The 14585-nt window shown below is 35.5% G+C and overlaps 2 protein-coding genes across 18 annotated transcripts in view; one reads left to right on the forward strand and one right to left on the reverse strand.

The window, feature by feature from the left end:
* Positions 1–6658, forward strand: part of Arms (Ankyrin repeat-rich membrane spanning) — a 52034-nt gene extending 45376 nt beyond the window's left edge. For all 13 annotated transcript variants that reach the window (XM_076373992.1, XM_076373998.1, XM_076373999.1 and 10 more), the window contains 13 exons: positions 179–343; positions 420–627; positions 703–1125; positions 1207–1429; positions 1518–1697; positions 1772–2231; positions 2454–2619; positions 2697–3153; positions 3238–3411; positions 3469–3616; positions 3678–3799; positions 4042–4156; positions 5534–6658. In XM_076373992.1, coding sequence (XP_076230107.1) covers positions 179–343; positions 420–627; positions 703–1125; positions 1207–1429; positions 1518–1697; positions 1772–2231; positions 2454–2619; positions 2697–3153; positions 3238–3411; positions 3469–3616; positions 3678–3799; positions 4042–4156; positions 5534–6294 — 3602 coding nt within the window. In that variant the 3' untranslated portion in view covers positions 6295–6658. The remainder of the gene's footprint in view (positions 1–178; positions 344–419; positions 628–702; positions 1126–1206; positions 1430–1517; positions 1698–1771; positions 2232–2453; positions 2620–2696; positions 3154–3237; positions 3412–3468; positions 3617–3677; positions 3800–4041; positions 4157–5533) is intronic.
* On the reverse strand, positions 2878–13522 carry yrt (erythrocyte membrane protein band 4.1-like yurt). Of its 5 annotated transcripts, none has more exons than XM_031980644.2 (10): positions 13338–13517; positions 12968–13235; positions 12314–12461; positions 12048–12224; positions 11274–11972; positions 10736–11169; positions 9976–10401; positions 6161–9675; positions 5303–5964; positions 2878–4617 (listed from the first exon to the last, which is right to left on the reverse strand). In XM_031980644.2, exons 2-8 carry the CDS (start codon positions 13130–13132, stop codon positions 9544–9546), a joined length of 2181 nt encoding a protein of 726 aa, XP_031836504.1. In that variant the 5' UTR covers positions 13133–13235; positions 13338–13517; the 3' UTR covers positions 2878–4617; positions 5303–5964; positions 6161–9543. The 5 variants fall into 5 exon arrangements, with proteins under 5 accessions (XP_031836504.1, XP_031836521.1, XP_031836495.1 ...); XM_031980661.2 differs by lacking the exon at positions 13338–13517 and adding an exon at positions 12691–12823 and having other exon boundaries at positions 12968–13118; XM_031980635.2 differs by having other exon boundaries at positions 12968–13518.
* Between the last annotated feature and the right edge of the window lie 1063 nt (positions 13523–14585).

Genomic DNA, 14585 nt, shown 5'->3' on the forward strand with positions numbered 1-14585 from the left:
CTTTTAACTCTGTGATATTGTGCATTTTTCACATACATATATATACCATACAAAGTACAATTAAAATTAATTTATACTCTTCTCAATATTATAACAATCTAGAATATGAATATTATTGTTGTAATCTCATAAAATTACTTGAGTATAAAGTAAGGATAAAAAATGCCTGTTTTTACAGGTCGTCTTAACACTAACGAGGATAATGAAAACATGCTCGGCTATGATCTATACAGCAGTGCATTAGCAGATATTCTTAGCGAACCATCTCTGTCAACGCCGATAACTGTTGGCCTTTACGCGAAATGGGGTTCCGGAAAATCATTTTTATTGAACAAATTGAGAGGTACGAATTGCAGAGAATTTTATTTACCATCAACCCAATCGTGAGATTACTAAAATAATTGTTACAATTCTTCCAGAGGAAATGAAGAACTTTGCTCGACAGTGGATAGACCCCGTGTTCCAATTTTCTTTCTTACTTTTTGTTGTGGTATCCCATGTGTCTTTATTAGTGGGTATTACTATAGGTCTCGCTCTACAATCGTGGATTGTTGGTCTTGTCTGCGGTATAAGTCTTATTGTTATTACCTATACTTTTTTGATACTTATCTGGTATGCTAATAAAAGGTAAGAAACAGTACCGGAGAACGTATATTTTTCTAGCTTTTCATATTTTACACCTCTGCAATATTAATATTCCAGATACGATTGGTACTGGCCTTATAATTTCACGGTAGCTCTCACCACAAAGTTAAATTCATTAAAATTATTGCTACAAGTGATTTTCTGTCATCCTCCTGGTGGTAGAGTTCATGACGGTGTCACTGCTCAGCCGATAAAGTTTTACTTCACCGATCAAACTCGAGTAGGCACGACAGCTGCTGGAGAGAATGCTGTAGTACAAATGGTGGGGTCCCTGTACGATTCCATTGAAAATGATTATGGTTCTTTATCCACAAGATTGTATAGAGCGTTCAGACCAAAACCCGATAAATCCACCACGACTTGGAAATGGAGACACCTTTGTTGTCTACCGTACATAGTTATATTCGAATTCTGCTTTTGCAGTTTACTTGTTGGTATTTCTGTGCTCACTGTCTACCTCATTGACATTTCTAGCAATGAGTGAGTACACGATATCTTTGGATTTATTAAAGAGAGAAAATAATGTAATCGGTGGCGCTTAAAATGAAATTATTATTTCAGACCAACAATAGAAAGAGTTACGGCACATATTATTATGATAACAGTTGCCTTAATACTAGGTGTCAGTATAATAGCAAACTTATACACTTGGAATCGAACATTGCAAGCACTAGTTTTTTCCCAAAGGCGACACCTCCAACGTAGCATTTCTAAGTTGGAAACATTGAAAAGCGAAGGCTTTATACAAACTTTGAGAAGTGAAGTTAGTTTAATGACTGAGATGGTATGTAAGTTCTTATTGAGATTGTACATCTTCAATGTATCGTAATATATCATTTCTTCTAAATAACGAGGTTTTTGGATAAAAATAGGTCAAATGTCTAGATAGCTTCATGGCTCAGCAGAGCAGATTAGTGATTATTGTGGATGGTTTGGATAGTTGTGAACAGGACAAGGTGTTGTTAGTTTTGGATGCTATACAAGCATTGTTCAGTGATAATGGTTATCCATTCGTTGTTATATTAGCTATCGATCCACATATTATTGCCAAGGTATTGTACCTTTCAGTTTTTCTTAACGACGTGTGAAATAATAATAGGTTTCAATTAACGATTACACTTAATAGGCAGTGGAAGTCAATAGTAGGAGATTATTTACGGAGTCAAATATCGGAGGTCACGATTATTTACGCAATATGGTGCACCTTCCATTTTATTTGCAAAATAGCGGTTTAAGGAAGGTGAAAATTGCTCAACAAACTGCCCAACATAGTAGGAAAACAACGTGGACTGAAGCGGAAGAGAGTGTTAATTATACTGCTACTAGCACAATGCATCACTCTATGTCTAGTAGAAGACTTAGTACAGAGTCTGGCATAATGAACAGCAATGAGAAGCTGAAACCACAAAGTAGAAAAGGCAGTAGAAAATTAAGATTGAGCGAATCAATCGCTAGCAGTATCGGCAGTAATTTGAACCGATTAGGTGGTGCTCAGGATCTTAATAAAATGCTACTTACCGACGATTACTTTAGCGATGTAAATCCTCGTAGCATGAGACGACTAATGAACGTCGTTTATGTCACTGGTAATATTAACATGATAACTCATTTATTGATGAATATGAAAAATTTGAACCCTGAAAGAATATAACTTATATTGTTTTATCCTAGGAAGATTAATCAAAGTTATATCTGTATACAATTCACTATCCTTTGGGTCCAATTTTTTTAATTGTCAACAAATATTTATTCCAAATATTTATCTAAAATACTATATTCATACTTATCACATTATTTATTTATACTAGGGAGGTTGTTGAAAGCATTCCAAATTGATTTCAATTGGTATCATTTAGCCAGTTGGATCAACATTACAGAGCAATGGCCGTTTAGAACATCTTGGTTGATCCTACATTATGACATGTACGAAGATAACTTAGATGATTCCATGTCATTGAAGAGTCTTTACGATAAGTACGTTCCGGTTGTGAATCTTATGTATTTTAATACTCGAGCTATGTGATTCTAGTTTACATTGTTTAAATTATTAGGATACGCCCTCAGATACCAGTACTTAAAGAAGTCCAGCCCCTTTTAGAAATGGACAGAGACGAACGCAAATTAGACATATTTCTGACTTTCCATCGTTCCAGTTTGTTGGTTAGCGACATGAAGATATTCTTGCCATTTACAATTAATCTTGATCCCTATATTAAGAAAAAAATTAAAGAAGAACAGCAAAGCATTGAAGAAGAGACAGGAGTTGGACAGTACAAACAGTATACTCCTTGGACTATGCACAACGGTGGTCAAGAACCATGGAATGCAGGTAGAAGTGGTAGAGCAATGAAATATACTAGGACACCAAGTCTCCAAGTACCTGCACCAGTCCCAGCAACACCATCTTGGTGTATGCAGCCATCGTACGATTGGCAAACACCAGGCTGGGTATCAATGCCTCCTATGGAACCCACGATTAAACCACTTTCTGCAACTACAACTCTACCGGTAGAATACATATGCAATATTTACATAATTCAATCTAAATCTCTATCAGTCAGTAGGAATAATAAACCTTATCCTTTGTTACAGTCCGAAATCTTGGAAATTAAGCTTTCGTCGTTAACAGTGAACGGTGTATGTGATCTCATTGATAGGATAGAGAGTTTGAATCCCAATCAAGCACCACAGTACAAAAATGTTATTAAGGAAAACAACATCAATGGCAGAGTTCTGTTACACTGCGACTTGCAAGAGTTAAAAAGAGTAAGTTTCAATTCCCTTTAAAAGCAAATGCACGCTAACAAGACGTCTCATTTGTAGGTACTTAAAATGGCTTTCGGAGATTGGGAACTGTTCCGTATGGTAATCGCGTCACTTAGAGAATTAGAGTTGTCATTCTTCAGTACACACGAAGAAGGACCGCGCAGTGTACGATTCACAGTAGGATCTGAACAGATCCAGCGAAAAGGTATGGATAAGTTCTCCGGTGACTGAACCAATTTTTTCATTAATTTATCACTTAACGTTAGACCATTCGTTGCAAACTACGTCGATCCGTGTACCAACTCATATTGAAAAGGACAAAGGCACCTCAAGAACTGACGGTCCACCTAGACGAGATCAAACCAAACAGTCCATCATGGAAAAACAAGTAAGTCTCTTTTAAAACCTAAATTCGAGACAATTAACAATAGAAATTTGTCCTATGACTAACCGACTAATACAAAGTATAATTCTCATTACAATTGTGCTCCGTCTTAGTATCAGGTAAGCAGAATTGTATTGAATATTCTAGTAGTAAACAAAAATTAGTATTACCGTGTTTATATGTATAACTGGAACAGTTGATATTGAACAACGTATCAGCAATTTATATGTTAACTTCTTTTTTAGGTTACTTTAGAGGAGCAAATGATTTGCGGAGCATTACAAACATTAAATGAAGAAGCTTGCGAGGATGTATTAGATGTACCATCATCTTCAGTGGTACCAACAGACTCACTCTCAGGTGAGACTCCTTCCGTAGTACTTTCACTGCCTTTGGTTATAGTTCAAGAACCACCGCAGCAAGACCAAAACTGTGACGTCGTATATGAATACAGTACAAACCTTTAATGATTCGAATTGGAGTCTGCTATTATTCGATTACATATCATGCGTGCACAACATTAATACGGCTTCATCATAGCATTCGAAGACAGGTCTCCGTATTCGTTACTCGTAATTGAAATTTCATTAGGAAAATCTCGTCAATTTGTCTGTTGGTTGAATGTTTAACAGTATTATCGATGTTAGGTGTACCCGTATAAAATAAATGAGAATGTAGTTTTTGTAAATAACGTACGAACTTTTGAGAAAATCGTATGTTGAGGAGGCCATAGAAAAAAACTACAGCTACTTCAGATTTTGGCCTTATTTGGTATTATCTGCTTGAATAATGTGCCAATGCGTCGTGCGAGACTGGAGATCCTTGTAAATAGAGAAAGAATATATAGTGAATGTCATTTGTTAAATAAAAGAAAAATATACGTCTTATATATACATATATATATATAGATATATATCTATATACACACACACGTATCGTGTAACAAATAACGTTCGACGATAGTGATTTGAATGTATGCGTTATTGTAGGTATAATAAAAGCATCATGCGATAGTTTAGCACCGCTGTGGTAATGCTTGCGTAACTCAACGTTTAATCTGTCTGAAACTTATTATTACCGGTTAATTGATCGTTATGTTACTTTCCTTACCGATGTACGACACTTGAAGCTACTATTGTGCGCATCATAGATTCGAAGCCCTCTACTCTGTACAACATTTGTAAAAAAACAGACTGTGATAATTGTTACTATCGTCGGGTGTAGCTGAAATACGCTTCCTTCGCGGACGTTACGCTGATAGATCTTGTATTCTTAGAAAGATAAACTTCCCCACGAAGAAGTTTTGTATACCAAAGTAAAGAAAAAAAAACAGAACAACAGAAGCTAGTTTATATTTTCATCTCTGTTGATGTATTTTTTTTTGTACTGTGTGTACGATTACTGTAGACTATTTGAACATTATATTATAATATGCGAATGGCAATAAAACTTTGTTGGAAATTATGGCGACATTATCTTTCTCACAGTCTAGATCTATAAGCTCACCGAGTAAGTCACGTTTCGCGTCTCCGCGTCGAAACGCGATAACGCGGATCGGTGCTCCGAGCGATTCAACGATCAGTGGCGACAGCCGGTCGTATTTCACTTGCAAATCCTTATGCAATTAGCGTTATCTCCCCGTGCGATAGTCTTTAATCGAACATTCAGACGGTTCGCCACGTTTCAATAAGGTTCCTTCTCTGGGCAAATAAAATACGCGCAACGCCTCTGTTTTAGGGTCCACCTCAGCTGCGGCTCAAGACACAGATTATGTGATACTACAGTCGAATCCTCTTCTGCATTGGGTACCGGTTAACGACGAGCCAGAAACGTCGGACGATAGTTCCCTCGAGTCAACGGTTCACCTGCAGCGCACGAATTCCCAGCGTAGCATCGCGTCTCAGCTTAGCACAAGATCAACCTGCTCGTTCGGCCGTAAGGACTCGAAGAAAGCTGGGAGCAATGCTGCCAGCAGTAGACCAGCATCTTTGTTCGTCTCCCCGCCGCCATCTCCTAGACCAGCGTTCAGGTCGAAGTCAACGGATGAGAATTACGTAGCGAATAACATACCCCTGAGGCCAACCATCTCGACGCCGATAAAAAAACGACGTTCCACGTCCACGCTGAACGAAGAGGTAGTGATATCAGTACCGGTAGCAAATTCTAGCCTAGAAAAGTTAAGCAAGCTCAAAGATCGTCTTATGGGGACCTTGCCTACTTCTCCCGCGCCGGGCGAAAGCGAAGACGAGTCAACGCCGTTAGTCTCTGAATTATCTACTCCGACCCATTCGCAGTCGGACAGCGTGTTCAAGCATGATTACAGCGAGGAGAACAGCAGCTCGGTGTCGTCTAACAAGAGCTTACCTCGGGACGGTGAACGGTCCATAGACGTTGATTACCCCGACACAGTGAGCTTAATGGTCCGCGAATCTTCGCACGTGCGTTTCCTGTCCAGACAGGACGCCGAAGAATGGGACAACCCCGAAACGCCTGTCTGATATCTTCTTTCGTTGCTCCATCGTTAACGAGTCTCACGCGCTGACACGCAATAATGTATGATATGTATATGCATGAACGATAATTTTAAGTGAAACAGAAGTATTCGAACCGAGGTTTGTGATAACTTTTCAATGGTAGCGAGACGAAACACTGGTTTTAATGTGCTTTGTAAATAGTGGATAGGGCGAGGCCAGCCTCGAGATAGAGAAAACTTAATACGACGGTGCTTACACGTCACGGAATACGAGATCTAGTTCAAATGACCTAAGGGAAGCGAACGTACGTGTAAAATTAGATTTCGTTTTAGAGTCTTGACATTCCTTGTATTTACGCATTTAACGATGCGAGAGAGGTCAGTTTTTTGTTTGACGGGCGACAGAGGTGGACGAAATTTGATTCGAGGGTGGTAGATGAATAAGGGGACAGTTTTTGGAGTTACAAAATGAAATGAATTAGTAACATTGGAGTATTAAATTTGTTTAATATGTGAGCTCTTATTTTTGTATACGGCTGTATATACTTAGGAAATATCCAGAGGAGGTCAGTGTCCAAAAAGGTTTTTGGATTGATAAGGAATATAATTGAATTTACTTCTCGTCTGTTATTATCCAAATTTTAAGAAACTGAACTGTTGAAAACAATTCGTATGGTAATTTCTGTATGTTTATATTTTAATGTTTCTTTTGTTTTATTTATTATTTTGAATTGTTCGTCCACTTAAATGTTTCACCCATCTTCAAAGAGACTGATGAGCTGAGAATATTTTTTTTATTGCATTAATGAAATTTGCATGTTGTGAAGTTAGATAATTTGTAAACGCAATTAACAGTGTAACTTGACACAGACGAATAAATCTTGAAATATTTTAACAGTCTGCTTGGCGACTAGAGTGTGTCAAGTAAAATAACTGTACTAAGGAGAATTCATTTCGTCATTTGTTCACGTGTACAATGACTTTAATTCTGAATGGTATTATCAAATTTTAGACCTTACAGTATAACATCTGAATAAACATTGCCAATTCTTTTGACAAATGACTGTGGAGAGACACAAGTAAATTTGATTTGGTTCATAATTGTAGTGGTAAGATGAAATGCCCCAATCACACTGCTTTTATTATTGCACCTATAAGATAAAATTACGTAACACATTTTTAAGATAAATTAACATTAGGTTAGTAGTTAATCATTCATCTATTTGACAGGAGACATTTCAAACAATATTGTCGAAAAATCAGATACGTATATAAGTTTATATTAAATTGTTATTAAGTATTTAAATTTTTTCCGAGAATTCTTTTCTAATTTTATAGTACACATTGAGTTATTACTTTAGTTGTGATCATATACAAAGTGTACATGGTAAACTACTGTTAGGAAAAATCATAGCATTTGCTCTATTTTAATACATTGTCTAAAAAATCAATGTTTATAAAAGTTTTCACAATTTCTGTAGCCTTTCGAACAAAAGCAACAGGTATACTAAAAAATTGTATAGGTTCTAACTAAGTTTATATTATCAGATATTTTCTTATCCTAATACAGAATTCCTCAAGATTGGATTTTCTATTGTAACATGGCAGTCAGGGTGTTAAACATGTCAATGCCTAATTTGTACAACATATAGGAACGTAGTTACAAATATCTTTCAAAACATCTACAACATAACGTTTTTAATAATACCTTTTTATTACAAAGCAAAAACATATACATAATGTATATAACAGTATATGTATATAACACTTTAGGACGGAATACATTAGGGTATTGGTTAATAATAGCACTGTAAACACAGGTAATAGATATATTAGATCTTCAAATAATAGTATTATATGTACTTGACTTATTGCTATTAAATACAATATATTTAAATACACAAAATTAACATAATATAGCGCCCCAATCTACTTTCATAAATGCTTGTAAATGGAATACAATAAGTACTTCAACAGCCTTTCACATAAAATTCGTCGAAAAAAAAACGAATTTTCTTCTGTATGATTTATATTTCATAAAGAGAGACAATTAAATATATTGTTTAATTGCTTTTCAAGTGGCATTCGTACATTATGATTCGCATAATACAATTGGTTTTATCAGATCTTTGATTTATACATGATTGCTAGATTTTTTTAAAATTAATTTTACTAGTTTCTTTTTACGAAATACTGATACGTATATCAATTACAAAATATTGTAAACATATAAACGGTAAAATTTCACCATATCGTACGCTATGTAGTATATGGTAAACCGATTTAAATAATCAGCCTGTTTACCACAAATTATACAATATATCTTTTCGATATTTCACAGAAAAAACTCTGTCGTCGATTAAAATATTTGTCATAAATAAAATGTCAATCAAATGGGATGAGTATAAAATTGGAATACAATAGTTTTTCTCTTTTTTCATTATAACTAAAGGCACTATGGCAAGTATAAAATACTATCTCAGAGGAATTTAAATACATTTATTATACTACTGGGTATCCAAACTTTGTTCAGGAATTATATGCAATATTATTAATTTTAATTATAATTTATATAACTTTATATTAAATATAATTAGGTAAAAAACGTGAAAAATATATTTTTATAAGACGCTATTTCAAAAGTTTGCATACCCTCGATTAAATGTCTTGTAACTTCTAATAAAAGCACCATACATTATTCTTTAATGTATGCATATGTACTAAACATGCTAACAGGGTGAAAGGACACTTAAATTTGTATAACAATTAATTATCTTACTCTACAATAAATGCAGAACACAATTAAACAACTTGCATGGCAGAAGTTTGTAAAAAAAAACAATATTTCAAAATAAAAAATAATATAATCATAAAAAAAATATAACCATTTAAAGTATGGAATAGTATTTCTTATAATGTACTTTTTGCTTTCAGTATTTCTACTGTGCATTTAGGAAGTAATTCATTTTTTAAGCGATATATATTTTGTACAAAGTAATCCTTCGTAATTTAAATAATTCTTAAAAAATTTCTATGAATTTAATGTATATAATTTCTGCTAATCATTAGGTTTTCAAATAGTTGCACGAAATTAAGCGTAAAATGTTTGATTGGTCCCATTTAAATTTTAAGATGTTCTGTCGAACCTCTTTAAATCACCAATATCATATTATTGCAGGCACTTTAAGAAAATCAATATGTAATCCAAGGAAGATATAATTTAATAAATACCTTGGTTATTTCGTACTTTTCATGCGTTGCATTAGACAATACTTCAGAGTTGAGTTGTGATTACAGTCTTCCTCGTAATAATAGTATGCTTGATGGGAGTTTGATCTGTGGTCGTTGTCTGTGATGGATCAGCTACCAGCCAAGGGCTGATGTCAGAAACAGCAGAATTGTCATCCTGTAACATAAAAATAATTTGTTACGCATCATTAACTTGAAACGTTATACAAACTATGGATATATTAATATATGATTAACAATTGTAAACAAGACAACTATGTACTCCACGAATAACTTTGGATGCAGTTCAATTTAATGAGATACATTACCGATATTAAAAAATATATGCATACATTTAAGTAACATGGGCAATTTGCACAAATCAAAGAGAGCATTTTTTCAAATCGGACAATTACAATACAATACAAAGAAATTGATTACAATGGCTAATTCTCAAGCACTTAGGAATAAAGCACACCTTATGTGTGAGAGTTGTAGTCGTTGTTTGGATTTCTTCAGTCTTTACAACTCTTGCTCCATTTTTTTCCACCTCAGGTTCAACTTTCTTCTCGACAGAAGATTGTACCTCCTTAAATGGATTCAGTAATCCCAAAAATGGATTGGAATCTATGAACGGGTTTGTGTTCGCTTTTTTTTCCTCTTCTGTTTTTACGTCTTCTTCAGTACTTTCCGAAACATTTGTAGTGACGTCGCTACTGTTATCACTAGTAAATGGATTGAAAGGATTTTGGGATTGATTTGAAATTTTAGGGTTCAACTGAGTTGTCTTTTGCTCGATTTGACCCCAACTGTCTAAAGAGAAATGTGTTACAGTAACGTTGTCGTCCATCGATGGATTCATCGTTGTTGTTCCACTCACAGAAAGGGTTAGTTTGTCTCCGCCCTAAGTAATAAACAATGCAAAAAAAGCATACGAGTTACAACTAAAGCCTAAAAGCATCGGACAATGGAACAAGTATTTCGTTGAAAAATACTTATGCATATAACAGCACAAAATATATCTAACATGAAATACATTTAATACACTTTAAATAAGCAGCTGCAATTGTACACTACAAAACTCTGCCCTAGATATTAAGAATTATCTTTCTCAATGTATTTGTAAAAGTAACAGTTGAATTAAAAATATTCTAAACAAATGAACAATTCTCTACAGCATGAAATAATCTGTAAAATCGTTTGAATGTTTTGTGTAATAATTAATGATAATTTCTTACCACAGACACGATTGTTGCTGCATCAGAATGTTGACTGTTCTTTGAAACAACTGCAGGCACATCCGTGGAAGTGATCGAAACTAAATTAGAATTCTTTCCTTGTTCCAGCGATTTCGCTTTTAGTATGTTACATTTCAGTGATTCAGGCGGTATGGGTGTACGAGGTGGCAGTGACGAGGTACCGCCTACTTGATTGTTTGGCACTAATTGCACTGGATTTGTTATGTTTTCAATAGTTAGACTTGTTTTCCTTGGCTCAGATTCTTTTTCGGAGCTAGCAACTGTCGTTTGATTTCTGGCTTCCAAAGGTTGTTGATCTTTGGCGAGTGATTTCAATAAGGAATCTACTAATGGCGAGGATGTACCATGTATGCTAGAATCTGAAGACTTTGTACTACATTGGCTTGGTTGACGTTGCAGAGGTTGTTCCTCAGCTAAAAGTTCAACATACATCACAATGATACATAAAAATTGGAATTGTTGATTTTACATATCTTCAACAAGAGTCATTCTTTAAACATTGCACTTCAAAACTTACTAGGAGGCGGTGAAGTTACTGGCTGCTCTACTTGTTGTCGCTGTCGTTCTCTTAAAACGTGGCTTTGTCTTCGAGCGTATCTTTGACTCGGTCGACGCTCGAACTGTACGGTTCTACGTGCTCGATTTAACTGAGTCGTTTGGAACTCAGTTTTACCGCTATAACGAAACCGGGAACCCATACGGAAAAAATTTTGACGTCCACTAGCACCTTTAACAGGGGCTCTTAATCTAAAAAAAGCATGATGTTCTACGGCACATTTCCATAAATGCTTGCAAGCTTTCTCATTAACCAATCTAAATACAAATGTGTGCTCTTGCTCTCCTCTGCCTTCATCATCCTCCTCCACCACAACCAAGGTCAATTTCTTTTTTTTAAAATCCAGACGACCAATCTTAGGCCAGAAGAATAGGCCAATCTTTTGTGTGCCTTCGAAAACTAAGATTCCAGTCGGAGTTAAACCCAAGGAATATTCACAGGCATCTTTTCCAAGGACAGTATGCATATCTACTCCGTACATGTCTAACCATTTGGCTTTACCAAGGTAAGTTGATTCAGCCTGAGCTGGACTAAGGCCAGAACATTTTGCATATTCCTCAAGTATTTCCAGTTCCATTTGCTCTGTTTGACCCGGTACAAATCGGAATTCTGATACTGTTGCAGCGCTATGCGCTGTGGGGTCATAATCACCAAGTTCAGCTGAAGATATCAATAAGTATGTGTTAAAATATACAATGAAAAACTGTGAGTAGATTACAGATATAAAATCCTTACATTGCAGAGCCAAAGCAGCTAACTGAACTGCAACTTGGTGAGGACAATGAAGTTTCCCTTCCAAAACATCTTGCTTTAGTTGCAGGAAGAACTGATATCTTGTTAACTCTTCACGTAATGTATTAGGCTCTGAGGAATAAAACTTTACTTTCAGCCGTAAAGTATAAGGTGGCCCAACTGTAAAAAATGATATTAATTAATAACTGATAAAGCATGAACAAAATTTATAAATATAATTGCCTAATATACATAAAAACAAATCATACTTTTTACTTGTTTCTTTATTGGTTTTGTTGGATCCAACCAATGCTGAACATTATTGCTATCAGTATATTGCAGTCCAAAATAATCCTTCTCTATTAAATCTAAACTATAAAATACCTGTTCATATAAGTCACTAGCCAATGCTTTTTTCTGTAACAGAAAATTTAATCAGATAATTTCATCACGATGATCTTACCCTATTAATGTGTTAAAACAATCAAAAATGTTTCCAACACATTATAAAAGGAATTTCTTAGAAATGTATCTATACAAAAATATATTTCACCGTTCAATTACTGAACTAATCGCAACGTTATTCAATAACAATCAACTGCTAACTTTATATATTTATCACAATTTAGGTTTGCGTATTATCTACCATAAACTTGATACGACTGTCACTTCAAAAGCTTTCCATTCTTATAAAGACTTTCATACTTGAATTATTATTCTATCAGTGATAATTCTATGAGTGGTAGCAGCCTCTCCGTATCCTTGACAACCTAGTAGTTCTTGAAGTACAAATTCAATTCGACATAAAAATGCAGACCATTATTAAATATTATTAACAGCATTAAAGTAACAATTTCTAAGCAGAATTTATTGAAAAACATAACTGATAAGGAAACGTAAGTATTACTTAACGTGAAACTTACTGATAATTCAATAGGCAGATCGGTCCCGTCTAGCAGTACCACTCTGCATTGAACAACATTCTTGTTGCTGAGCAATCGTTGGTTTTTGATTTGGGAGGACGCGGTTTGCCCGCTGACACTACGTGCTCTTCGCCGTGACAGGAATCGTAACATTTTATTTGACATACGTTCGTGCCGCTCACTATCTTGTTAAATCCGACTTGGTGTTGTATCGCTACATTCCTCGAGCGTATCTTTTTCGCGCTACGCCGTCCTGATTAACGCCCACCTGTGCGCCAGTATGCGGATGCATAAACACGCGCAAATAACGAATGCGAATGGATCACTTATTAAATACATATGTCGAGAATGGATAGTAAAATGCATTTACATTGTGATTACTTAAGGGCTGACTAGTCATAACATACTATCACGAGATCCGCATTTACCCAGAGAATGCATATATTTTGCTTACGGTAAAACCACGAACATTTTTTCCGTTCGAAACATTTTTCCTACACGATTACACAGCCAGCTGCGATACCGCGGACATCTAGCGGCGAGAAACTTTCAAGTATTATCCGCGCACGTAAGCTCAGAGTCGGTACAGCTGTCTAATTCAATATAATTTTCTGTCTACCGTACAGCTATCTCAAATCAGCGCTGAAAACTTCTACCTGAAGACAGGATAGCTGTCAGTAACACAGAGTAACCCTAATTGATCAAAAATTACAATAATTAATTTATAAAAAGACAGAGAAAGAAACAACTTAACAAATTTAATAAAATGAAAACTGAATATATAGACACTATCAAAATGACAGCAGTATGAAAAATATGTCTAAGGAGTTATACTTTGATTTATAAAAGAAGAGTTGGAAGTATTTATTTGTAACATGTTTCTGAAAATAAAAACACTTATATATTATAATATAAATAGAATTATCATTACCCTAATAAACATTATCATGATACTGACAGATTAAAGTCAACAAAACTCAGAAAGCAACAGACTGGCGTCTGCGTAAGGCGGGTTGCAGTACGCAGGGGCAGTCTCTATATCTGTAATGTGTAAGACAAGGATAGAGAATCATGGGAGCGAGCGACAGTGGCGCCATCTAGCGGCGGGCGTTTTCGAAGCTTTTCCCTATACCCGCAATGTGTAAGACAAGGATATCGCTAGTGTGCGACAAGGACAGAAATTGTTATCCCCGTGCCACCTGCTTGGTAAAAGCATCTCATCAGTCCCTGGTACGTACGTGCGAAGCATCAGGACCAAGGAGGTATCCAACAAGGACAGCCTTATTGTTTGGCGGGAGATAGACAAGGACAGACGATGGCCGCCGGAACGGGGAGCGAAGTCGATGAAGGATTCATTAATATCTCGACTTTCAGGAATGAATCATTGACATTTGCGATTGCAGATCGTAGAATGAACCTTCCCCTAGGTTCTGTTATCGTTTTGGATATGATTTTGTGCCGTGTTAATTGTTTGTTAATTATTTCTCGAGACGATGCACAAAAGTGATGTAGAATTTTTTGATGGGTGTTGCATAAATTATTAATTTTCTTCGTTGGTAGAGATAATTTGTTCTCTTTTACGATCGAGGAAATTAGTATGGACCTCTAGCAACATTCT

This window comes from Nomia melanderi, chromosome 14 (genome assembly GCF_051020985.1).
Source record: "Nomia melanderi isolate GNS246 chromosome 14, iyNomMela1, whole genome shotgun sequence".
NCBI classification, from domain to species: Eukaryota; Metazoa; Arthropoda; class Insecta; order Hymenoptera; family Halictidae; genus Nomia; species Nomia melanderi.

What these genes read in the sequence shown, in the direction of transcription:
- yrt (XM_031980635.2), bottom strand. Translation starts at nt 13,132, where the DNA reads ATGTCAAATAAAATGTTACGATTCCTGTCACGGCGAAGAGCACGTAGT. An exon ending in ATCTGCCTATTGAATTATCA is followed by an intron (nt 12,462 to 12,967) that starts GTAAGTTTCACG and finishes TTTCTGTTACAG; the next exon opens with AAAAAAGCATTGGCTAGTGA. An exon ending in AGTAACTTCACCGCCTCCTA is followed by an intron (nt 11,170 to 11,273) that starts GTAAGTTTTGAA and finishes TTGAACTTTTAG; the next exon opens with CTGAGGAACAACCTCTGCAA.